Below are 27,611 nucleotides of genomic sequence, written 5' to 3' on the forward strand. Positions count from 1 at the left end.
TTGTACTTACAAAACAACTGAAATGTTGTATCAACATCGTTTCTGCTACTTTATTTAAAAACTGTTGTGATACGGCTCTTGTACAATAAAATCCCTTTTTGGATGCTTAACTGCCTTTCAAAGCACTGGAGTAATTTTCAGAGTGATATTTGCAGGCAGGTTTGAAGTGACGTTTGGATTGCATTTCTGTGATTGTCTGGTTGGCCTTAACCCTCTGGGGTCGAGTGCATTGTCGATAATGCAGCGTATTTTTCGTGTCTTTCAGTTCATATATCGCTGAAATCTTTATATAGAAACATGAAAAAAACACCGACTAAATCCGTAATCTGTCTTCTTTACAAAACGTCTATTGTTGGAAGTATTAAAGTTTTTTTTTAAATTATGTTAAATCGGCTACAAAGTAAACCATTTCCCCTTTCTTTGTTTTACCTGCATCGGGGGCATGTAGTGCCGCCCTCACCTGAAGATCGTTATTCACATTATAACTGGCTGTATTAGTGTGTATTCAAATCGTATTCGCATGGTAATTTGATGAACACTGCAACAGTGAAACGCGATCCAGATACATCCTCATCAGTGCCATAAAAGGGGGGGGGGGGGGTGTGACCAGGTATGAATGGTTCATGCATACGCATGAAAGTTGCTACATATTCAATGGAAGGAGACCAGAAATAGTGACATAGTGAGTTCGCTTTTTCTTACTTATTTATCCAACTGAATGTTGCAACTACACCATTCAGTCATCTTCATGCAGCCAAGACTTTGGTGAGCAGATATCTGGGATCAAAACAAACTGCCACCATTGCTTACTATGTACTTTTGTAATTTTTCTGCAAGTGTTGCAAACTGCATTTTGCAATGTCTATACTTTGATGTCAAATTACAAACTTCACATAAATCTGACATATTTTTAAAGTATACTAACACTTAAGATGAGTTTAATGCCAAAAGAAATATATAACAAAATAATTTATTTACCATGAGTCAAGTTTACGATATTGAATGAAATGTGTGACCATGCCCCAGTCAGTGAAAGTGTGTTCCCTACCCCTAGACCCCAGAGGGTTAAAGCAGGTGAATTCTGATTGGCTGATAGAGCAGCTGTCTGTACCACATGTTACATACACAATATCTCCTTCTATTACTCCCTTATTTCCATTAGATGACATCACCATAACCTTTAATTCTAAAGATGGTCATGCTTAGTTTACTTAAAGGTGGCATAGAATACATTTTTTTCAGATTGTTCTCTGGTGTCTACATAGAAGGTATGTGAACTTTGTTTATTCAAAAAATGTCCAGAAGTGGTTTTACAGGTCCATTTACAACCATATTATTTGGCCCTAGAATGAATCAACAGGCTGTTTGCCCTTATTTGGTGGAATCAGTAATATATTTGAGAGCTCTGCTCTGATTGGCTGATATACAGTGAGGCTCTGCGACAGCATGCAACAAATTACAATGCTTAGCTTAGTCGTACAAGTTTTATCAAGAACTTCAAACAGCAGGTTAAGCAGCGTGTAAATCTGTTGTTTGTAATGCATTTCTGCTTTCATGTTTATTACTTAAGTGTTGAATACGTATTTGTTTAGCTAACCAAAAGTAGGCCACAGTAAGTACAGAAGCTTCTTGTCAATGTCAATATCACAGACTTCAGAATGTTGTTTACTAGTGGGCTCCCCAGTAAACTGGGGTACGTTTTCCCAAAAGCCTAGTTGCTAGCAATGTAATTGCCAACTTACATAATTGTCACCCGTTGCCACGAAATGAGTCTTAAGTCGCACTGGTAGAACTGCACCCATAAGACTCATTTTGTGGTGATGGGTCACAATTATAACCATGCAAGCTATAACCATGGAGCTTCTGGGAAATGTACCCTTGAACGACCTGTTACACAACAGCCTAGGAATTTCGAAACAGGGGTTTCACTTCCTTCTTTTACCTATTCAGGAATTATATTTGAAAGAGATTCATGTTATGTCATTTCCATGTACCCAATTCTCCCTTTTCAACTATGCTGCGGTAAAGTCATACTTTCATTCTATGGAACCTTCAAATTGAGCATTAAATTCACAAAAGCACAAATTTTCTAGATGATGTTCTAGCATTTTAAAACCTTAACTAAAGTGATAAATTACGTTTATGATATAAAAGAACTGTAGCGGTTTTTAAACCGGAAACAGGAGTTTATTTCATTACTTTCTAAATAATACATAGCAGAGCTTGTTGGTGATACTATTCGCTGAAAATGTTTTCATTTGAGCAGGAATAAGAATTAACACCACACTTTGCTTTCTCCAGGCTATTATAACTTTAAATTTAACTTCCCCTTTGTGAATTTCACAACTTGTGTCGCCATGGTGATTCCAGCTCCCATGCTGCCCCTGCATGTGGGCTTTCTCTGAGTGCTGTTCCTTCTTACACACACTTACATGCTGCTCTGATAAGATGTCTGTGATAGTGATCAGGCAACAAACATGAAAATGTATCTCTGCTTAGTAGGGATCGTAAAACAAGTTATCAATCTGAATGAAATTGATAAGTAGATTGATAAGTCGAAGTAGTTTGATAAGAAGTAGATCTGGACATACATGAAATTAAATACACTGTAGTTACAATAACACATTACATGTTCTGATAAACCCATACTGATTATTTGTCCAACTGAAGCTAGATAATTCTTGACGTTTCACCATTAGTGTAAAGAAAATCCGCATAGAGTAATTGAATACTTATGATCCTGTGGATCATTCGTCAAAGAAAAACCACCCTATCATTTTTCTTTAAGTTTTACTATTTCTTTGCAGCTTGACTTGTTCAGTCAGTCAATCGTTATTTATATGACACTGCTTTAACCAAAGGGTTTACATAGTGCTAGTCATAAATACGAAGGACAGATAGCAGGAGGTGGGGTTATGGGAGGTTTATTCTAAATAGTAACTAAGGAACCAGAAGGACCTCGAGGGGTCAAACTGAAGGGAGACCAGTGGCCTGTACTATGAAGCTACTATTGTCAGATTTAAGGTAATATGGACAAAATGTAAGTGAACAAATATGAAATCCATTGAAACTGTGGTACCTTAAATCCAACAAGTTACCCCAGTGAGCCAGTAACCCTGCTTCATAGTACAGGCCCCAAGGCTAGCAGAGAATGGGATCAGTAACATGGCAACAAGCGGGGGAGACACAAGTCATGGCAGGGGAGACATTGTCATGGATACTGACGAGGACTGGACTAGGCAGCACAAGACTTTATACACAGACTAACAAGGACTTACTGTAACAAGGAGCCATGAATGGGGAGACGATGGGGGTGCAAGACAGACACGATGGGTAAGACATGACAGTGCTTTACTGACGTTTTAAAAGGAGAGAAATTAAAATAAGCACACAAAAAACAACTGCACATAATAATTATAATAATAATAATAATAATAAAATAAAAAATAATAATAATAATGGCTGTGCCCAACAGGTCATTAAAGGCCTGGATCTTGGTTTTGACACTCCCAAACCCAAACCCAGACATTCAGACTTCTTGCTCAGTCTCTTGACAGCCCCAATATGAGCCTTTATTGATCCTGAAGATCAGAGCATCATTGCCAAAGTTAAGATCAGTTAATCTTTCCTGACTAACATATACCCCACAGCCACTGGACCCCATGATCCTGCCCAACACCCAGTTCATGCAAGCATTGAAGAGAGTAGGAGCAAGAACACACCCCTGATGAACCCCAGAATTCATTGGGTAGAACACAGAGGTTCTGCTTGCGTGGTGCACAGCACTCACAGTTCTGCTGCACAAGCCAGCCATAACATCTAGCAAATTTGGGGGGATTCTGCAAAGTCTCATGATGTCCCAGCAGACAACTAAGTCAAACATTTTATGAACTTTGACAAAGACTACAAGGAAACCCTGCCTTTACTTCTGTTTGTGCTTGATGAGAACCCTCAGTGCTAGCATGGGCTCAATGATAGACTTCTTATGGTCAATTCATACTTCCATGTGCGCATGTAGCCCACATTTTTATGTCTAGCGGAAACCTTGCATTGATTGCGCATGTGCAAGATAATAAACGAAGTAGATCCAGTAGATGGCAGCGCCAGATTCACAGATCTGCATTTAACGAAGACAGAGATCTGGTTGTTATGGATGCTTTCGATGAGCAGCTATGTGAGGAGGTGCAGAAATACCCGCATATATAATACATCTTTGAAGGAACACAAAGACGTCTTTAGTTGTTCTAATTAATGGGAAGTAATTGCCAAAACATTAGGCAAAGAACTGAATTAGTGCAGGCAAAGATGGAAATATCAGCGAGACTGAATGCAAAACAAGAGATGGTTGGAAGGAGTGGCAAGGAGGATGGAAGCAAAGGAAGCCCATCAATCCTGACTTCGCTAAGCTGGCTTTCAGGTTTCATCAAGCTCAAAGGGATGGATTCCAACTTGGAAAGTGATGAGGTAAGTGCCCAGCTAGCGGTTTAAAGGGGTTAGCCCAAACAAACCGAAAAAAAACCTCTCTGAACACAAATGTTGTGCTTTGTTGGCTGGTGTGACTAAACAAATACACTTCATATGACAGTTTACTGTTAAGATATAAGGTGTGTGATGATATTCTGAAATCTTGTTAGTAAAATTTGCCTCAAAGATTTCATAATACTGGAGAAGCGTTGCATTGGAAAGTATACTTGATGCATCATTTTATTGATGTTTCAGACAGAACAGCCCATTAGTGAAGAGGTCATGCTGACTTCAGAGTGCGTCACCCCCGGACCATCTGACGCTGCTGTGGAGCAACGGCCATATTCAGGAAACCTGAGCCAGCCCCCCCGTAGACCCCACCATCACCCATGATTGTACTACAATCTAGGTTCTAGAAAGCGGAAGGAACCTTCAGCATCAATGACTGAACTAGTGTTATCCCGCCTGCAGAAGCATGACCAAGAGGAAGGAAGTGATGACTTCTCCTTCAGACAATATGCACCCGGACACTTACTGTAAAAGACTGGGGCCCCCAGACCTAGAACGTGTGCAAAGCTGGGTCTTGCACAGGTGCTGTACAAGTGGGACATGGGCTACCAACTAAATCAGAAGTTATATACCCACATACTGTATAAATCCATGGGAAAAAATTAAGATACCACTCAATATTTTTAAATAAATCTGCCTTTTTAAATCCTGGTTTAATCATGGTTCTGCTGGCAGAAGCCTACGCTGAGCGGCAGGATGCTTCAAGGTTCAAAGTTTCTAACACAGCAGGACAGAAGAATAAGGTGAAGCAGGAGACACTGGGAACGACCAGAAACTAGCCAGGTAAAAGGCAAAAGCGACTTTCTAATGCCAGAGGTGACTGTTAACTTATCCAATAGTTTCTCGTGAATTATAGGATGGTATCAAGTGACCTTCAAAAGGAATGGGAAACATCAAGTGCAGGTGTGAAGTGCACTGGTAGGACAGTTTGTATCAGGCTCCTAGAAACAGGATTGAAGTCCCATAAAGCAAAGAAGAAACCCTTCATTAATGAGGAACAGGGAAGATCCATGGTGCAGTTTGCAAAAAATATGTATATTATTCACAGATGGACACCCTAAAATTGAAAAATGAGTGAAACAAAAAAATTGTGCTGTAATATAAATTTTTTCCAGGGCTGTATATATGTGTGTGTGTGTGTATGCGCTTTTGCAATGAATAAAGACACATAAACATATCAAGTGCAAAAAATACATTTGCGATGCACACTCCGTACTTCATGTGGTGTACATGCTCCATTGAATCATTATATCATTTGAATACTACACTACACAGTAACGGTCCTAGCCGATGAGGCGCCGTAGGAGGGCATCAGCGCCGGCACCCCCCCCATCCCAGGAATAGGGAAATTGGCTGGCAAGTTGGCGTCTCCTAAGTAGTTGGCGTCCTAGGCGGCCGCCTATGTCTCCTGTAAGATCGACCGGCCCTGAGTTTATTTAATTTAAATATAAGAATAATTTAAACATAACTGAAATCTAGGAATAATTTGATTTAAATTAAGAATTTAGTAATTAATATAATTAAAATTAAAGACATATGTCATGGCATGTGTCAATATTCATGGAGATTGGAGTTATTGTATGAGCTGCAGTCATACGTTTTCTTTCTTTAACTCCTCTTGAATTAACACGACCAATGACGTATGAGATTTTATGTCCATTTTGCAATTTAATGGCGTGAGCGAGATGTATTTATGTTTGTCTTTTGTTATTTTTAGGAAAATGCATGTGTTTTTACTGATTAATTTTATGATTTATGTGCTTTATTTTATCTAGTTCTCACGGCATGCTCGACCGGATGGATACGCGAATAAATGCCCGTGATCAGAGATCAACTTGTGTTCGTGTTCGTTATTGAGGGGAGTTACAAGGGGGCGGCGTGGAGGGAGGAGGGGGAGGCGCCGCGGTGGCCTAGGAAAGTTATGTATCATCATCATCATCATCATTATTATTATTATTACTGCTACTACTTAACAGGCTTTGCTAAGCAGGTAAATTCATGTGGGCTTGTTCTTTTCATATTAAGACACATTAATACCAACTAGCTTTAAGAATAGTGGAATGTTACACTTTTTTCTTCCTTCGTTTGTGGCGCCCCCTGGATGGATGGCGTCCTTAGCATTTGCCTATATTGCCAATGCCACGAGCCGGCCCTGACACTACATAAAAACTTTGTCCTTTCAATTGGTTCAGTTCAGAATGAACATCAACAGCTCTGGAAACTTTCTTTGTTCAAGATCAATGATGTTTTCCACCTATGTGTTGATTTCTATAAAAAAAATAAAAAAATCACATGTTATCCATCCATTTTCCAAAACGCTTATCCTACTGGGTCGTGGGAGGGACCAGAGCCTATTCCGGAAGCAATGGGCACGAGGCAGGGAACAACCCAGGATGGGGGGCCAGCCCATTGCAGGGCACACTCACACACCATTCACTCACACGGGCAATTTAGCAACTCCAATTAGCCTCAGCATGTCTTTGGACTGTGGGGGGAAACCGGAGTACCCAGAGGAAACCCCACGACGACATGGGGAGAACATGCAAACTCCACACACATGTGACCCAGGCAGAGACTCGAACCCGGGCCTCAGAGGTGTGAGGCAACAGTGCCAACCACTGCACCACCATGCTGCCCTCACATTTTATCACAGGAATCATAGTGCTTTCAGTGAGAAACATGATCAGAACGAAGTAAATTGTAAATATTAAACATATTTACTGTCTATATTGTTTGTGAGATAAAGCTGACAATGGTCAAGAATTATAACAGAAAATGTAGTTTTATCGTTTTAAATACCCCAAAACATGAATACCAGCTTGGTGACAAAAACACAAATACCACACAAGCCAACACACATACACTTGGCCATGGGAGGAGAGTGAACCTCTTCTTATGACTCCCTCTTTCCACTGCACCAGTACTTGTCAAGACTGGAAGAATGTTGTTACATTGTATCTTGCAGGGACTGTTGCTCATGACGCCCTGGCAGCAGACAGCCACGTCATGATCCGCAGGTCACTGTCCCTGTCCATGAGCTGCCTCCTCTCCCCTGGCTGGATGTCACTGCTTCCAGTGGTACTGATCATGTGGTTTGTGGGCGCATACCTGTTGCCACCGGAATCAGTGCACATGAGGAAGTTGTGCAAAGTCACGCACGGACTTCACCACGTGTACTGCGCTTCATGTGCTGCAGTCCAGCGGTTGCCTAAACTCGCCAACGCGATGCCATTATCGCAGTAGTTGAAAATCTACTCCTGTTCAGCGAGATTTGAGCTTGTAAACATTATTAACATAAAATTACACACGCAGGGTCATCCACAGATTTTTCTAAGAGCATCAATTTCACATGAACACCATGATATTCTATACCATGCTACTTTTAAAAGTACTTCCTCAAACGAGTGGCTGACAAAAACTCAGCAGGAAATGAACGCATCAAATTCAGATGTAGTGGGAAGGCAGCATCTCCCAGGAAGACGGAAGGGTTCAGGACATCTGTGCCTGGTATCACAGTTGGTGATACTATTCCCAGAGTGCCCTCAAGTAGTCTGGAGCCCAAAGCTCTCTCCTGGAACACGCTGCCATCACTTCCCTGCCATATGCTCCCACGTCCGCCATCACAAACCGATACTGGGCATCACATGGCGCCATAAAATGAATAGAATGAGTGTCTTTATAATTATAACAGTCACTGCCTGTCATGGTCAGCACCCGTCTTTCTTGTCTCCTCCCTGTTTGGCCAGCAGATATTGTTGGCTATCCTGTCCTGCCTGGTGTCAGTCTTCAGTGTGTTTCCCTGCTCCCCAGTCGGCCACATAGCTCAATGAGCTGAGCTACCTGTAAACCCCCCAGTTGTGTGTTCAAGTCCTGCCTCTTCTGTTTTTACATTTTTGCAGATTTTGTTCCCTAGTTTTTCAGTTGTATCAGTTTTGAAGTTCCTGTGTTTTGTGATTTGTATTGTTTTGTTTTTTTTTTGCTTTGTGTGTTACCTGTCTGTTACAGCATTCCCCTAGCATTAGATTCTGTTTCCTATTTTGAGTTTCATGGTTTAGTTTTGTAGCGCCCCTTTGCCTGCCTGGCTTTAAATAGAGGAAGCTACCCTCAGTCCATTAGAGTGAGCGTGATTTCACACAAAAAAAATATAGACATGGATTTTAAACTTCTGTGCGTCTGTTTATGATTGGAACAATGTATAAACTTATCTCTATGTATATCCCCTGTGTTTTAAAGTGTAATTACCCTCTAAATCAGGGGTCGATCGCGATCTACTGGTCGATCGCAAAGGCAGAGTGGGTAGATCGCATGGCATGAAAAAAAATAGAGGATAGATGATGTGTTCAACCGCATCAGCTGCTGCAAAACTCCAGCAAGCGGCCGAGTCGCCTCAAACTTATTTCTACTAAACTTAAGAAAGGGTATAAAAATGAATGGGGGAGCTGGACCAAGTAAGAAGCCAAAAACCTACCATTTCCATACCGAATGGGTTTTTTTTTCACCATGTCATATTCGAAGTGCGTTTGCTTAATCTGTCAGCCTACCATTGCTATTCCGAAGACGGGAAATGTGGAGCGGCATTTTCGGACTGTTAATAAAAACTACGACATTAACTTCCCTCCGAAAATCGAGCTGAGAAAGGTGAAGGAACTAAAATCCCAGTTCATTAAAAAAAATACTTCATTTATCCAAAAGGGAAACAAAGAATAATAATAATACTTAATATTTTTATACATAAACATATGTTTTGCATTTTTATAGTAGATAGATCATTTTGACTTGGTCATTTATAAGTAGCTCGCAAGCTGAAAAAGTGTGGACACCCCTGCTCTAAAGGAATACGGTTAACGCTGTTCACCTAAAGGTACCTTTAATACTGTAAAACCATTTAAATTGAAAGTAAAACAAATATACACATCAATTTTACAGTTTACTTAGATTAATATTCAATCACAAATACTATATTCTATATTTCCCCTTGTTTCCATATTTCACCATCAAAGTTCAAAGGAAATATTCAAAGAACATAAAAACCTTTTTGCAGTATTCACTTTAAACCCAGTTAACCTTTAGCCGGCAATAACTTAAAATAGCAAATGCGAAATTGTTCACCAATGCAGGCCTGTACATGGCTCGGGTGCGTGGTAACCTAAACTCAACGGCTTCTTCACCACAATAGGCTAACAAAATAACAACATGGAGCCACGGAGAAATAGCTGAGTCACACTCACGGAAAAAGGGAAGAATGATAAAAAAAGTAGACTCCATCACCAACGTCTGCGATGTTGAGGTCCAGATAACACTGTCGGGTGAAGCCGTAGTCCTCTCAGTCTTGGAAACGCACCGCTCCCGTGATTAGCAGTCCGCTAACCAATTAGCTGAGTCCCATCCACCAGCGTGCTAATGCACACTAATTGTTATCTGCGCTGTTACTGAGTTAAACTTCAGTCCGAAGTTCACGCACACACACACACACACACACACACATATATATATATATATATATATATATATATATATATATATATATATATATATATATATATATATATATATATATCTCACACACACACATTTTAAAGGCATGTGCAGCTAAATTACACTGGCTAGTGGCAACATATTCATATTCAATGGCCCTGTAGGTTGACCATTGCTCAGTCTGCAGCTCCCTGTACTGTGCTGTTGCTTGAAGGCCATCAGGAACAGGTCCAACATAATGTTGCATCCTTAAATTCCTGCAGGGTATCTCAATAATACTGATCTTTTTAACCTCAGATAACCTTCTTCTACTTTGTGCAAGGGGAAATTCTGGCTTTCGTACAAACCTCTTCAGTTTACGGAGATAATTTTCATATGGAAAAGCTGAGACAGAGTCCAAACAACCATTCCATTCCAAATTTGATTAAAACTTCAGATCATTTTTGTTGCATAGCCTTCATACTTTTTTGCCAGTATGGATGTGAAATGTCTCCAAAGAGGTCTAAAGAGATCTTAGTCTTAAATTTAACTTTTTGAAACTTAAGAAGCCCTGAAATTAATTATTGTTTTTGGCTGTAATCTTTAATATTCAACTAACAGCTTTTTTTCTTGGTCTTCTTGTTTGCAGATGCCTCTTGGGGATTAAGCAGTACATTGGGGAGCAAAATGTTTATGTAAAACCGTTGTCATTTTGTGTAGTTTTGTTTGTAATAAATTTAAAATATTCAAATTTCCTAAGTCATATTTCATAATGCCAGAAATGCTAAGTTTCCAATCTGAAATATAAATGTATTTTAAGAAGGTGGTGCTGTCATGTTGCTAAATTCCCAGAATTGCTACTTTATTGTCGTGAAGGAGTTTGTTCCTCAAGCATCTAGTTCCTAGTGGCGATTTACTTACTAATTTGAATTAGTGGCACAATAAAATAAGCTTGACATTCAACAAATGTATGCTACTACTTGATTTAGTAGTAATATTAAGTATTTATTTCTTTTCCCAAGATACACTAGCCATGTAAATCCTTTCGCTAACTCTCTGTCCCGGGGAGAACATGCATAGAAAGGAGGTATAACTACTAAAAACCCTATAGGTGTGGCTACAGCGCCACCTACTGAGCCACTGTGCTGTGTGTACAGGGTTTTCAGGAAGGCACCACCTTTGTACACATGCGTGCAGTACCCTCACCTGAGATACACTCAAATAATATGGCATGTGTAGCATAGCTAGTCAACATGGTTTGTAACTAAATTATAGTATTCAAGACAAATACATTGATCATTAAGTTGGTTTGACCAGGAGATGTATTACGGTAATCCTTCTGATTCCTTTGGGATGTCAGGCTGAGTTTGTTCGCTACTTTTCCACCTGCAGATTGTGAATGATCAGTAGATGGCGATGGTGCACTCTGTACTGCAGTAGGGTGGCCCTCAATCCAATGCAGAGAAACTGAAAGCTTTATTGCCATGGCACTGTAGCACAACGAGACACAGAGGTGTGAGGGAACCACTGCACCACTGTGCAACCCCTGGTTTCAGAGTTTAACTGGTCAAATTTCTTTGTATAAATTTTGAATATCCACTAATGATGGGTTTCACATGAATCATCCTCTGGTTAAAGAATGAAATGGGAAATGAAGCTCCGAGTCTGTATTCAGATTGTTTTTGGTGTGTCACATATTATATAGAGAAAATGTGAAAGATATAACACAACATGGATTCATGTACATGTACTTTTTTCTCTTTTTTCTGGAATGAGGGGCAATAAAATACAGTAAAACCTTGGACTGCGAGCATAATTCGTTCCGGAAACGTGCTTGTAATCCAAAGCACTCGTATATCAAAGTGAATTTCCCCATTCTCAGAAAGTCAGATGATTCGTTCCACAACCCAAAAATATTCATATAAAAAGTATTAATGCAAAATATAAAGTAAAAATACATAGAACAAATTAACCTGCACTTTACCTTTGAAAAGAATCGTGGATGGTGTGAGGGAGACAAGAGAGAGGAGAAGGGGAGGGTTATTTTGTAGGACGACTTTCACTATAACTAACAGAATCACTGCTATCTGTTGGCTCACTGGAATCTTTTTCTTTTTGTGTGACTTTAACAAGGAACCTATCCAATGACAGCTGTTTTTGCCTGTGGACATTGCATTGTCGTTAAACAGATTCATCGCTCGCACTGCTACGCCCTTATTCGGTGGTGCTTTTCTACTAAAGTCTGGCAAATGTCACGCCCAGCTCGTAAGATCCTCGTGTGTGCCACGCCCCGCTGATTATCCACGTGTGCTTCCCTGATTGTACCCAGCTGTACCCTGTTCTTTGGTCTATTTCAGTCCGTGTCTTACCTTAGTTCCTTGTCTGTCATTGATGTTAGCTGTTGTCAGTCGACGTCTGATGTTCCCGTTACCGCTTTCCCTTATTAAATCCCCGTTTCCCCTGTATTCTGCCTTCCTGCCTGGTCCTTGCCTGCCTGCCTGTCCGTGCGCCTTACCCGCGTTCACCCGATCGTAACAACAAAACACTTGCAAACCAAGTTACTCGCAATCCGAGCTTTGACTGTATTTGTTAATTCTATTGCGCATATTCTGATACTTGTCATTTTCACCACATGCCAGTTTCTTAGGATGCCGAGTTTGTGTTTAATCTCATTGCCACCCCCTTCTCAGACTAAAACCAGCAGGTTCAGGAACAGCTTTTTCCCCACAGCGGTCACACTACTGAACTCAGTCCCCTGCTAAACACACAACACACCCGTACATTGCACATCTATGTATATATATATATATATATATATATATATATATATATATATATATATATATATATATATAATTATAGCACTCTTAGTATTACGGCACATACATAGTGAATCTGTATATCTGTATATTGTACATCTGTGTATATATATATATATATATTATAGTACTTATAGTATCACAGCACATACATAGGGCATCTGTATATCTGTATATTGTACATCTGTGTATATATATATTATGGTACCTATAGTATCTCAGCACATACATAGCGCATCTGTATATATCTGTATATTGTACATCTGTGTATATATATATTATAGTACCTATAGTATCACAGCACATACATAGCGCATCTGTATATATCTGTGTACTGTACATTGTACATACACGTATATTGTACATCTATATATTTGCCATCCACATTTTTTTTGAACATTTGTATATCTATCTATATATCTATTCCCACCTTCACTGTGCTCTTAACTCTACATACTGCATTTAACTGTGCATACTGCATTTAACCATACATATCACATACTATATTTATTGTACTTGCTGCTCTATGCACTTCTGATTAGATGCTAAACTGAATCTCGTTGCCCCTGTATTTATACATGTGTAATGACAATAAAGTTGAATCTAATCTAATCTAATCTAATCTAAAAATTCATTAGGTCTTGTCTGGCTACCCTTTGTGACACATTACCAGGCATGAAGTGTAACTTTACTCATGAACATAAAATTGAAAGGTCAAGATGACTTGTTTTTCCAAAGAAAAATCATGGATTAAACAGGAAATTTATAGTTGCTATATATTAGATGTTTGTTAGCAGAGTAAAAAAACTTACAATAACAACTCATAATTAGCCTTTATTATGCCCGTTCCATGAGTCCTTTTGAACATTTCTTTCAGCAAGTGTTCCCCTGCCAAACCAGTTCTCACAAGTGTGATTGTTTTACAAGATGGCTGATATTAAAAAGAATTTCATTTCAGAAGCCTAATTATTGTATGAAATAGGTTATATAGTATAACATCACCTTTGGAAACATGGGTAAGGAGTGTGTAACTGCTAAGGACCCTTATGAAATTTGAGTCAGTTTAATGAATATTTGGCTTTGGGATTCATACCTAATGTTACCAGATCAAAACATTACGACTTTTCTTTGACACGCCTCTTGATCTTCAGCATCTGGTTCTCAAACATTCATGGATAGTACGAGAAACTGTTGAGACAAGACATTCCGATCGTCATTGTCATATGGTCACACCGGTTATTGTGCAGCTAGCATGATATTACAGAAAGAAAAATAGACTATGATGGAGGAAAAGTTTATTACCTGACTAAAATTCATGGAAACCACTCCTCTCTTGGCACTATCCAGTGCTTGGAAGACCCCTGTGTAAAGATCCGGTAATTATGAAGAGGATCAGGCACCATGTGACCTATTCACTTCTGCCTGTTAGCAGGAGGTTGGCATGTTACTCACTGAACATGTTTTCCAGCCGTACAATGCAGGTGAGGTAGTCATCGAAGTCGATCTCGAAGTTGGAGTCAGCAAACCTCAAGCAGATGAGCTGCAGTAGCTTGTTGTTAACTTGCATCCCTTGGGAGTAAAGCCACATGCTTGTTTCATACACTCCGGGTTTGAATGGTTCGTTGTCTTATTTTTATTAATCAATCCCTGCTTATTCAATAATCCTGAACCTAAAACCACACAACCAACCCCCCTCACCACCATTGGCACTATTTATTGTCAGGTCACAGACACTATTCTTTGCTGCTATCATTGATTACATACTCAGCCACTATGTGTATACAATATTACATCACCTTTCTTGCACTGTCCTGTGTTTTTGCACTCATGCAGAAATAATTCTGAATCCCCCCTTTTGTTACATGCTTTCTGTGCGTTTCACCATGGTCTTGTGGGAAAATCACTTTATTTGACTTGATGAACCTGGAGTCTATCCAAAGAATTAAATATGGCAGGACAAATCCAATCACACACTATGGGCAATGTAGAGACACAGCTCAGAGGGAACCCACACACCACTGGGAGAACATGCAGACTCCAGACATACACAGCAAAAGCAGGATTCAAGCCCAAACCCTGAAGGTGTCAGTTTTATGTAGGTGTGCTTTACCTGCTGCTTTAAGGGCACTGCGCAGCTCGTAGGAAGACATACGCCCATTGCGATCTGTGTCAAATGAGAGGAACAGCATCTGAAAAACAGAAACACACTCACCTCAGACAGCAGGCCAGCCAGACCGGCTATGAAATACTACTGACTCAACCTTGTGGAGCCCTTCCCTGCCACACACCCCTTGGCATCCTGCCCCAAGACGTCAATGCAGAAGTGCTTCCAGTTTTTTTTCCCCAAGGTGTGGTAGGGTTGGTCAACAGCAGGGTGTAGTGCTGTAGATACTAATTATTGTACAAGCAGAAATGATGTAACGTACCTGTTTGGTATGTAGGCCCTAACCTCTCCTGTGAAGGGTGCCAGGTTCATTTTTTAAATGAATAACTTTACAGTTAAGGTCAGAATTATTAGCCCCCCTAATGAAATCACACAAAACCCTTAATATTTCCATGGAAATGAGCATAACAAACACTATTGATACTTGTATTGCTTCCAAAAGAACAAAGACAAAATCTACACAAAGTTTAAGATATTTTATTGATGTCCTGAATTTTAAGAAGAAAAGTGAAAAATGACAAGGTCAAAATTAGTAGCCCCCCCTGACATTTAACGGTCAATAGTGTGGCCTCTCTGTCTTACAACTGACAACAACCTCATCCTGTAGTTCTTAACTAGGTTGGCACGTCTCTTGAAGTATACGAGCCCACTCTTCCATGGTAAATCGTTCCAGCTCATCCAGATTGCGTGGTTTTCGAGCGTGGACATTCACCTTGAGCACCCGTCACAGATTCTCAATTTGATTGAGATCTGGGCTCGGTCAGGGCCACTGCAGGACCCTGATTTTTATGTCCTTCAAAATGTTTGTGACCAACTCGGAGGTATGTTTCGGGTCATTTTCTTGCTGAAAGACCCAGCGGTAACCTAAAGCGAGACTTGCAGCAAATAAGTGATTCTTCAAAATGTCAACATGCTGCTCTTTTTTCATGACCCCATGAACACAAACAAGGTTCCCAGTGCTTGAAGCAGCACAACAGCCTCACAACACGATGCTTCCTCCACCATGTTTAACAGTGGGAACTATGTTTTTAGGGTTGAAGGCTTCTCTATTCCTTCTCCAAACGAAAGCAACATCCCTGTGCCCAAACAGCTGAAGTTTAGTCTCATCAGACCAAAGAACAGACGTCCAAAACTGAAGAACTCTCACAACTGTCTTCCTTGACACATCAACTGTAGAAGAGGCCAGCTTAGCAACAATCACCGTGGCAGGGACCCGGGGATCCTTGTTGACTTCTCTGATTATTTTTTAGTTTTTGAAATCTTGCGCTTTCGGCCAAGCCCAGGTTTGTTTGCAACAGATTTTGTCTCCTGGTGCTTTGCAATAATGCATCGTACAGCCATTCTAGACGCTGTTAAATGTCTGGAAATGGCAGTGTAGCCTTCATCCTCACAATGAGCATCTATTATCCTCTTTCTGAGGTCCAGACAAATTCTTTTGTTTTTGGCATAATGAAATTGCTTCTTAACAAAAGTGTCAGAGTTGGTCCAAATGTTCTAGTGCCACTGACCTTGTTAACCAGAGTTCCTTATGTAAAGTTCAATGCTGATTGCTGAATGCACCGCACTCAGGTGTGGTGTGAGAGTTAATCGAATGTTCAGGTGTGGTTTTAAAGCTAATTAAATGGTGAGGTTTGTCTTGAAAGAGAAAAAAACACAGGGGGGCTAATAATTTTGGCCTTGTCATTTCTCATTTTTCTTGTTAAAATTCAGCACATCGATAGAATCTTAATCAAACTTTGTGGATATTTTGTCTTCGGTCTTTTGAAAGCAATACAAGTATCAACAGTGTTTGTTATGCTCATTTCCATAGAAATATTAAGGGTTTTGTGTGATTTAATTAGGGGCAAATAGGGAATCTCTGCAATCTCAGCAAAGGTTGATCCGTGTGAACTAAACTAAAAATAATGGCAATCTTAGTTTATTATCAGTATTCTTTATACCACAATAGGTTTTATGGTCATTTTCTGAGAGAAATCAACAAGCCAGAAAAGATATGAGTGGTGGCTTAATGAATAGAGAAGTGCACTTGTAATTGAAAGATTGCAGGTTTGAATCCTTGCCCAGCGAGGCACCACTGAGGTATTCTGAGCAAGGTACCACCCCCAAGCACTGCTCCCTGGGTGCTGAATTAGCTGCCCCCTGCTGTGTCACATTGTCACATATAGGTTAAATGCAGAGGACACATTTTGCTGTTGTGTACTGTGATGTGTCAACAATGGCAATTCATGACTAAATAAATGAGACTTTAAAATATTTATCTATACATACCATCCATTTCTTGAATTTATCCCAGAAGATTTTGAACTCTTGAAAATCCATAGTACCAGAGTTATCCACCTGTATGTATTCAGTCAAGTCCAATATATGTAAACTTTTATCCAGTAATGTATCTTTTAACATTAAGGTTCTTTACCGATTAAAATTAAAAAATACCAGAACTACTGCAAGTTCTTTACATGACAAAATACATCAGATGCACACGGCTAATCCTTAGACTGCTGCAGCTCAGCTATGAAAAGGACTGGACTAGAGCTGAAAACATCATGCAAAAATTTCCAAAAAGTGCAGACAATTACTTTTCCTAAACCGTGAATGAGGGAAACGTGATCCCAGAATGTCCTGTAACAGCTGTCGTGTAGAATACTACCCTTGGTTAGTGTCTGCTATAGCTTGCTGTAGCAATAAGGAGTTCAGCATTACATTTAACACAGAGGGAATATTTGATCTGCTTCCCAAATTAATCCAGCCCGCAGAGGATACATCCATGAGATTGATCATGCTGTGACAGGTGTCAATGGTCAGGTCATCAAACTTGACTTCCTGTCCTGAGAAGGAAATGAATAAACAAATGAGCAGATCACAAATAAATAGAGCAGAGCTTTGCAATGTGCTGCCTATGCTTTGATAGTGAAGATGTAGGTGGTGGTGGTTTACATACTCCTCCTGAGCACCTCCGTCAGCACTTTCTGCAGCTCCCATGCACTGATCACCTGGTCCTAATAAGGGAGCAGTAAATATGTGCTTCCTTTAATCCAGCTGTGCACATAGAAACCAAAACTAACATGTAGACAAAGTAGTCAGAGATATAAAGTAAAACAAAAATCACAGAAAATATACGGGCTGTATGAGTCTGGACATTATAATTTCAATGCTTATGTATGTAGCAGACACTAATTCTGTAAATATGTAACATAGGCATTAAACAGTAGTGGGACTGCAGGTAATTATACAGCAGAATGCATTCAGTAATCACATACGCAATGGCCTGTATGTGTGTGCCTTACCGATCCAGCGATCTGCTGGAAGAGCTTCCTCAGGCCCTGTTCCTCTTTGCTCTCCTCCTCAGGTGCACTTGGCTTAGGAGGCTGGAGCAACAGAGAATTAGGCAGACATGAGACTCCTAGAAGGCTCTGCCATTATCGAAGGCTCCATGCTTTACCTGTGGCTTTACTTACTTCTGGCAGGTTGGCCTCAATGGAGTTACCCATTTCCCTGTGGAGTGAAATTAGTATTTTTATACTGACTTTTTACCCACAATATGATATACAATATGATATATGCACAATATGCATGACCACATAGACACACAAACACATGTTTGTACTAATATCTTTGTGGGGACCGTCCATTCATTTGTATGGGCAAAACCCTAATCCCAATAATGACAAGCTTAAGCCCTATCCAGCCCTAACCTTAACCATAAATAAGAAAAAAAAGAATTTTGGTTATTTTAGGTTTTTGATGTATTTACATTTTCATGAAACTGAGTTTCCCTTGTGGGGACCAAAAATGTCCCATAATGTCAAAATTACAGGTTTTTATCCCAAAACGTCAAAATTACAGGGTTTTTTTTTTATTACATTGTGGGGACATTTGGTCACACACACACAAGGATGGGAAACCAGAGCACCTGGGTGAAACCTTCATAATACAAGAGATTAGGGATGAAACTGAAGCCCTCGACCCTGGAGAGGTGAGATGATGCTGCTAAATGAAATTTGACCAGTTACTGCACTACAGCCACTGAAACGTACAGACAGTCGGCTTTGGTCTCTGAGAATATCCTTATCAGGAAGTCAGCCTCGCGATGGGGCTGGAAGATGGTTGGCACAAGCAGATAATTCCCAGGGGGTAACTGGAAGCGTTGGGAGAGCTCTCGCACGTTGATGTATGACTTGCTCCGTGCTTTAGAGGCGTTATAGCGGAAGAAGTCTTTGTCAGCATGATCACTGCCATCAGGACACTGCGAATGATCCAAACTTAGCGTTAAATTTAAAAGAAATGAAAAACCTCTAAAAATACAATCTATCAACTAAAAATATCTTGCTCAAAGGGAACACTTTACTTGATGGAGCATAAGATAGTAGCTGTAGTAGCTAAGTAACTGCCAAGTATTTTTCCCCATCAATTAAAGTGTTACCTTACTTAATAATAATAATCTAATAAGAATCGTCCTTTGACTTCAGTCTACTGCTGACAGGCCTGCAGTTTTCAGGCAGGAACAGTAGGAGGTACCTCATAAACCGCGAAGCCGATGGTCTCCAGGTCGAGTCCTTCCTTCCGTAGCTTCCGTCTGTTCTTCTGCATGACAGCGATGATGACATTGCACATGTCTTCATTATCATCCTTATCAGGGTCCACCAGGGTCAGCTTGAACTGAGGGTTTGTCCAAAATGTGTCTGGAGCATTTGAATTGACATGTTATTAAATGCACAACCAAAATTCTTCATTTTATGTATCTCATTTTATGCAAGTCATGTTTGCATATATCCAGTGATCCATAATGAACTGTATGTGATGAGTCTAACCACTTGCACAGACAGCAATTGATGCACTAACTGTGTGAATGTAAAATTAAGTCTTTAATTTACTAATTAAGGCAAAGCTCCCCTGAGAGAGAATAATGGACAGACTAATATTCTTTTTATTACACAGACATCAACAATCATGGAAGCTGAATCCTGATCCTGCTTTATTCTTCCTGGAGTCATTGATGTTTGTTTGATGTCTTATCCTGTGTTCTTTGCTACCTGCCCACCCACCCGCCTGCCCCTGGTTGTAATTAGTCTTTGTTTATCCCTGTTTACTTTTGACCCCACGTGGTCCTTTTATTTTGTAGTGTTTCTTGCGTTTTTCTCTTTAATAAACCCTTGTTTCCCTGCAAGCCGCAAGTGTGTCGTCCACATTCCCTTTCTGCTTGCACCATCATGCCTCCTCCTCACGTCCGAACCACCATGACTCATGACCTCACCAATGTAATTTCGGCATCCTCCAGCTGTCGATCCACGAATCCAGTTTCCCTCAAATACCTTCACCTCCCATTTCTTCTTGGTGCTGTCAGACAGTGAATCCGGCGTCAGATTGCAGATCTCGACTCTATCATAATTCTTCTTGAAGTCATTAAACTCCATCCTGAAATTCAGAGGCAAAAGTAAATCAAACATTTACATTTACATTTACAGTATTTGGCAGACGCCCTTAGCCAGAGCTAAGTGCTTTGAGACTCTGCGATGAATTTTTCCGATACTAGCTCAATAAGGACCCAGGCTATGAATACCATCTATCTGAATACTCTGTTGAGAAAGTGCTTTTATATATATATATATATATATATATATATATATATATATATATATATATATATATATATATAGACATACACACACAAACAGTATATATAACTAAAAATACCAACATTTTTAAATGCCAGAACTGTACCAGAAGTAATTGATAAACTAATTAATCTTTTACTCAGTGGTGGCTTAATGGTTAGCGAAGTGCATTTGTAATATAAATATTGCAGGTTTGAATCCCCACCCAGCACGGCATCATTAAGGTGCCCCAAGCAAGGTACTGCCCCCAAGCACTGCTCCCCGGGCACTGAATTAGCTGCCCCCTGTTATGTCCCATTGTCACATATGGGTTAAACACAGAGGACATTTCGTTCTTGTGTGCTGTGGCGTGTCAACAATGACAATGAATCACTAAATTCATGAAGTTTATAAAGATAATATTAATAGCTATAAATTATAACTAATATATTATTATAGATAATTATTTATTCATTGTGTATTCTTACTGAATTGATACTTGAAGTTTTATTGATAATGATTTATGTTGATAGCTAGTCATTTTTACACTGTTAATAATGCTAACATGATCTTAATCAGACTTACCAGAATTCTCCATCATCCGTGGCCCTCTCCAGCAAGCGACTCTTCTCGGCCTTGTCAATTAAATTCCATTCAGATGAGCTGAGAAAGTGAAACGGTGTCACATTGCCGCTCTTTCTGGTGACAGGACACAGGAAGACAAACTGAGTAGCTGAGCGCCCCCTACTTGTCACTCCATGGTCCGTTCCACTCCACTTGTCCCCAGGGGTTTCTGATTCGGATTAGCTGAACCACTCTCCCACGGGATTTTACCTGCAGTATTTACAAAACAATGTTACTTATTATCAACTTCAACGTAAAGGTGAATGTTGCACATATATAAATGTTTGTTTGTGTGTGTGAAAGCTTCCTTAGGAAAAAGAAACCTTTTCCCTCCACTTTAAAAGTGGAATAAAAGAGAGTTTTATGGTCAAATGGGCATAAATGAACAAAAAAAATATGAAATGCCCAGGCCATATCAGTGTGCATCTGTATGATTGCTACTCTTTGTGAAGAAAGACCGTAGAGTGCTGGCACATTTCATTCAGTCCATTCAATTTCTCTTAAGCTGCATTCAGATCATTGGTAGATGCTACCTTGCCACATGTTCAGTGCTTTTCACGATTTCTTTTTCTGCTAAAATCTGTTTTAGACATACACTCAGTCAGCTTCCAAGCTTTGCATTATAGACCCCATTGTTGCTTATATTCATGCCAGAATGAAACATCATTAATAAACATTTGACATTTATATACATATATGATATGAATATCTGATTACAATATATTTATTTTAAACGTTAAGCAGAGCAGTGTCCCATACCTCTTCGAGCCCTGTGATAGAATAGGCATGCCCCTTAACCAGGCCTGTGGATGTCTGAGCCTCTGACTCAGCAGAACTTGTGATCTAGGGTATGAGGTAGTTAATAAATGTTGCACCATTTTCAGGAGAATATACTGACGGAACGTTGAATAAACATCGAACATATACAGCACAGCTGTAAACAGTGAATGTATACAGCACAGCTGTAAACAGCAAACATATACAGCACAGCTGTAAACAGTGAATGTATACAGCACAGCTGTAAACAGCAAACATATACAGCACAGCTGTAAACAGCAATCATATACTGCACAGCTGTAAACAGTGAATGTATACAGCACAGCTGTAAACAGCAAACATATACAGCACAGCTGTAAACAGTGAATGTACAGTATACAGCACAGCAGTGGACATGTACAGTTTAGCAGTAGTAGTTTTTGCTGTGTGCTCATTTGGTTTTATGCCTTGAGAATGAGTGGCTAAGTATAGTCTGGCAGGAGAAGCCTGGCAGCATTACCATAGTATATAGGCTGGATCATTTTTTCATGGTAGAGTTTGCATGTACGAAGTTAAGGACAAGGTCACTATTTAGTGATATTCAATAGTAATAGACAAATTCAGTTTGGGTAATGCAGTCAGAGAACTGAGGTGACTCGAAGGCGAGAGCACCTGCCTTCATTACTCAACTAACTAGATGTTCAGCATAACTCTCCTCCCAAAGCCACGGCTTGGCTTTATCCAGCTAATATGTAAAGCCTTACGTCGATCGAGCAGCCCATCATGGAGCCTCTGTGCAGGGCCTTCTGCAGGATTTGGAAGAGCTGTTCGGGGGGGCTCTTGGTCTCGTACACTTCCCCCACGCCACCACTGAAGTCCTCCAAGGCCTCCAGAGTGCTGCCGCCCTTCAGGGCCTCATAGCTCCCATTCAGCCTGCAGGGAGCCAGAAGAAGAGCTTCATTTATTTACATCAGTTATGAAATCCTATGTTCAAATGCACTGATCCAACACAATATGAGCCTGCCTTTCCCCTAACCAACACATAGTATGAATTTTCATGTGGCTCCTTGTTGCTAGAATGACCCACCCACCCACATCCCATCATCAGAATCCTCAAATTTTAAGAAATGCCCTAAAAATAATCTGTCCCAATAACAGATCAACTAATCCTCCAACCACTGATCACTATCTTTATCTGTAATCCCTTGTCTGGTATCCATGGTGTCAGTGATCCCTTAACTTGTATCTGTGATGCCATAGCTGGTATCTGTGATCCCTTAGCTTGTATCTGTGACGCCTTAGCTGGTATCTGTGACGCCTTAGCTTGTATCTGTGACGCCTTAGCTTGTATCTGTGACGCCTTAGCTTGTATCTGTGATGCCTTAGCTGGTATCTGTGATCCCTTAACTTGTATCTGTGATGCCTTAGCTGGTATCTGTGATCCCTTAGCTTGTATCTGTGACGCCTTAGCTGGTATCTGTGATCCCTTAGCTTGTATCTGTGACGCCTTAGCTGGTATCTGTGATCCCTTAGCTTGTATCTGTGACACCTTAGCTTGTATCTGTGATGCCTTAGCTGGTATCTGTGATCCCTTAACTTGTATCTGTGACGCCTTAGCTGGTATCTGTGATCCCTTAGCTGGTATCTGTGATCCCTTAGCTGATAAATGATTCATTTTAGCATAAATGTTATGAAAGGTTGTTGTCTTTGTGATTTCTCCTTACTTAGCATAGGCTTTCTCCAGCAAGGCACTCCAGAACTCATTGCTATCAGCTGAGTGAAGAAAAATCAGACGGTTTCGAACCGTTGGCAGCCTGTCATCAACGACCACTTCTACCCATTTGTTGTGCTGCCAGAACTACATGAAGAAAAGCATCTAGATTAGCTACTGTGTTATAAATATACTCAGTTTTTAAAAAAGCTTTTTCATATACAAATGCAAGCTCAAATTTATCAATAACAACACTGCTATCGACTGAAAGATGTAATGTGTGATATATGGAACAGTAATCTAAAACATTGCACTGTCCACTACAGTGATATATAAACGCTGTGTAGGAGCTGGACCTGGAAATAGAAGATGCCAGCATAGCCCTGGTCAAAGTTCTGGTCAGGAGGAACGACTCTATTCAGTGTTTCCTTATGAAGGGTCATTGAGGCCACGGCAGCCAGCAGCCAGCAGTCACCTGCAATGCAAACGGCCAACGTTGGTAATACTCAGAGTGCTGCAGATCTCGCAATATTGATACTGCAGCAATTCAGCAATGCCAATAGATGATTTTTAGAGCAAGAATACAAGAAAAATGAATAGGTTTTTTCACAATTCTTGAATTATAATTCAAGATCACAGATTGACAAATATAATGTATTCATATAGACATTATCTAGAATGTGACGGACATAGTGCTAAGTCAAAAGAACATAACAACAGACTGAATCAGACTTCATTATTGTCATTGGCTATTAAAAAACAAGCAATTTCAGAAAACATGACTGTGCCCCAAAGTCAGAAATGAAAAAACTTCAATACAGGTTTTTTTGCAGTCTCCTAGAACTGATTAATTGCCTACATGCACATATTGAAGGCCATTCAAATTGAAAAAAATGAATAAAAATTATCGTTAATAATATTAAATTAACCTGCAATTTGAAACTTTTACCAAATAGTTCATTTCTTTAAGTTACGTATGATATTCAGAAATGTTGACTGAAGAATCAGTTTGGCCTGACAGCAATTTTGTTTTGTTGATCACTTTTTAAAACTTCAGTAAACATGAAAAGTATGTGAGTAAAAGTTATTGTTATTTCTATGCCCGTACATACATGTACTATTACAGAAGCATGATTAGCGAGATAAAAGATCATAGGTAAGCTAACAATAGCACTGCTAGCATTCATGTCTGCGCTTCCCAAATACCTAAAGTTCCTAAGTTGCAAACAAAAAAGAGAAATACATTTTCACTAATTGATATTTAGATTGGCCAATATATACAGCTGTGGAAAAAATTAAGAGACCGCTCAATTTTTTTTAAACAAATCTGCATTTTTAAATCTCTATTTAATCGTGATTCTGCTGGTAGAAGGCTACACTGAGAAGATACAAAATTTCTAAGACAGAAGTACTGGAAATCGGAATAAGGCAAAGCAGGAGACACTGGGCAGAAAGCAACTTTCTAATGCCAGAGATGACAATTAACTTATTTGGCAGTTTCTGATGAATCGTAGGATGACATCAATTGACCTTCAAAAGGAATGGGAAATATTAAGTGGTGTGAAGTGCACTGGTAGGACAGTTCATGTCAGGTTCCTAGAAGCAGGACTGAAGCCCCATAAAACAAGGAAGAAGCCCTTCATCAATGAGAAACAGAGAAGGACCAGGCTGCAGTTTACAAAATAAATATATATCATTCATAGACACACACTCATAAATTAAAAATTTAGTGAAACAAAAAATTGTGTTGTGGTCTCTTAATTTTTCCACAGCTATATAATATGTGTGTATATCAAAGACAGCTTTGATAGTGACATTCCACCAAATATTTAAAATTTATGCCACGATGTTGCTTTTGTACTTCGGACAGACGTGTCACTGACCCAGCTGGCCTTGGCAGATGTCAGTCCTGTCAGCTCCACCCAAGATGAATTTAGGGTCTTTACAAATCTCCTAAAATAAAATCAGACAACAAATAAGTGGTTTTAAACAACCTTTGGTTATGCCTTTGACTGTACATATGAGATAATTTTTATAAATGCCGTGATAGCATCCATCTATCCATCCATTTTCTGAAACTGCTTATCCTGTTCAGGATCCTGGTGGGTCTGGAGCCTATGGGGTGCCAACCCATCGCAGGGCACTCATGATAACATATTTGTGTATTTTCACAGAACACAGAGGAATCTGAACAATCAGGTTCTGTGTAAAGCAGCTCTTTGCAAACGACTGGGAGCAGCAGAGGTATCTTTGAGGGTGTGTGAACATTCTTTGAGGTCAATCTGACAGAAATGTTGTTTGCAATGGAATGCACAGATTCAGAAGCCAACACCCCAAATGGAAAACAAAGGAACGGCCCTTGATGGAACCTCCTTCGCTCCTGTTTGGTGAATTTGTGTCTTTCAGGTTTTTCAAAAGTGACAAAATCTTACACAGGAAGTTAAGAGAAAAGTGATCTCTATGCGCCCCCTGATGAGAGAACACAACAAACACAAATAACTAAACCATCTTCTAACCGCTTATCTTTGTCGGGGTCATAGCGGGCGCCGGGGGGCCTATCCCAGGCAGCACAGTGCACAAAGCAGGGGGGATTTGGAATATAAAATGTATTGTTATTTACTATGTATAAAACTATATTGCTTTACAAACAACGGTTTTAGAACAAATTATTATACCTCGTGAATTGATGTTTAATGAAGAATTAGTGTCATGTTTTTGAAACCAGCTCTAGTTTCAGTCAGTGCCCTTTAAGTATAACTGTACACTGCTAATTCATACGAAAGGTCATAGACATTAATCTTACAGAGTGAAATGGTACAGGTGAATGACAAGGTTTCATTGCACATGATTAGAAACCATTGTTTCCATTCTGTAGCCTTGACCGTATATTGTACATACAGTTGGGCACTTCCTTCCAGAGTAGTATTAGTCCTATAATTATGAATATTGTACATACCCCTGGACGCTTCCATTCAAAGTTGATAGGGACACGTTCACTGTAGAAAAGTGACGAGTCGCATGCTGGAAAGTCGGGGTCCTCAAACAGCTTCTTCCTTTGCAGGCACTCCTGTCGTAGCTGTTCGAATGTCTTGCCATCCGACTGGCTGCTGATGGCTGCAGTGGGTTTAGGACCACCCCTGGTGCTGATGGGCTGGTAGGGCATCTTCTGAGCCCACTGGGAATGAATGTACAACCTGAGAACGTCTGGAACCTGAGGCAGACTGCTGGCAGATCGCTGGCGTCTCTGACTGCTGTCAGTCAGACAGGTCGTCACTTAGCTGTATGACTGCGCCCACATCTAGCAGAACAGGTTTGCCTTCTTGACTGAGCCATCCAGTATGACGAGGTGCCTCCCATGGCATTGTCTTCAGGGTTGTGTGAAGGAATCTCCTCCAGAAACTACCCTGCAGGGGTTTGTGTGGGGGAGATTATATTTTCAAGAGAAAAATTGTTTAAATGCCTGTTAATATTTCTCCTTTAATTTAATTACCAACTAAATTAAACATCCTAAAGGGGAAAAAAAAGCACAATTGGCATTTTTACCGAGATAAACAGGTCAACATTATACACTTTTTGGATATAAAACAACAAAGTCAAGTAGGATTCAACACAAAGTTAGTCCTGCCCTTCCCCTAAGTGTATAAACATCACAGTTTATTTAATCCACCCTTAATCATTTAACCTTACTATAGTGATCATTTGTCAAAATTAGTATTTCTGGATAATTTAGTCCCCGGAGCTACAGAACTGTTAGTGTGTGGGCTAGAGTATGGCTGCATTTTCAGGGCAGGGAGGAGTCTGTCAGCCAATCCTTGGTCCAGCTGCTTAAGATGCTTCAGGGAAAAGGGCCTGCAGCCTATCCCAGGCAGCACAGGGCATGAGGGAGGGCAGCACCTAGGCTGTGAGGACAGTCCATCGTGGGACACACACACTGTGGCTGTGAGGGCAGTCCATCGCAG

At 40.1% G+C, this 27,611-nt stretch overlaps 1 protein-coding gene and 1 long non-coding RNA gene across 2 annotated transcripts; one reads left to right on the forward strand and one right to left on the reverse strand.

Annotated features, from left to right (window-relative positions):
* The first annotated feature begins 3,668 nt into the window (after positions 1–3,668).
* LOC125715458 (uncharacterized) lies at positions 3,669–5,710 on the forward strand. Its single transcript, XR_007384071.1, has 2 exons — positions 3,669–4,464; positions 4,720–5,710. It is a non-coding gene; the product is annotated as an uncharacterized LOC125715458 (long non-coding RNA).
* A 7,917-nt stretch (positions 5,711–13,627) lies between these two features.
* capn9 (calpain 9) lies at positions 13,628–26,931 on the reverse strand. The gene is made up of 20 exons (XM_048986904.1): positions 26,609–26,931; positions 25,536–25,605; positions 24,009–24,127; positions 23,666–23,799; positions 22,706–22,874; positions 21,945–22,028; positions 21,310–21,395; positions 21,147–21,224; positions 20,222–20,382; positions 19,486–19,649; positions 19,005–19,213; positions 18,426–18,462; positions 18,255–18,335; positions 17,909–17,966; positions 17,731–17,795; positions 17,239–17,307; positions 14,917–14,995; positions 14,259–14,375; positions 14,109–14,167; positions 13,628–13,994 (listed from the first exon to the last, which is right to left on the reverse strand). Exons 1-20 carry the CDS (start codon positions 26,813–26,815, stop codon positions 13,968–13,970), a joined length of 2,073 nt encoding a protein of 690 aa, XP_048842861.1. The 5' UTR covers positions 26,816–26,931; the 3' UTR covers positions 13,628–13,967.
* Positions 26,932–27,611: the final 680 nt, after the last annotated feature.

Source organism: Brienomyrus brachyistius, chromosome 20, assembly GCF_023856365.1.
Source record: "Brienomyrus brachyistius isolate T26 chromosome 20, BBRACH_0.4, whole genome shotgun sequence".
NCBI lineage: Eukaryota > Metazoa > Chordata > Actinopteri > Osteoglossiformes > Mormyridae > Brienomyrus > Brienomyrus brachyistius.

Excerpts from the sequence above, each read along its gene's own strand:
- capn9 (XM_048986904.1), bottom strand. The coding sequence starts at position 26,815 with ATGCCCTACCAGCCCATCAGCACCAGGGGTGGTCCTAAACCCACTGCA. Across the intron at positions 24,128-25,535 it reads CATCTGCCAAGGCCAGCTGG|GTGACTGCTGGCTGCTGGCT; the intron begins GTCAGTGACACG and ends TTTGCATTGCAG. Across the intron at positions 18,336-18,425 it reads TTGAGGCCAACCTGCCAGAA|CCTCCTAAGCCAAGTGCACC; the intron begins GTAAGTAAAGCC and ends CTGTTGCTCCAG.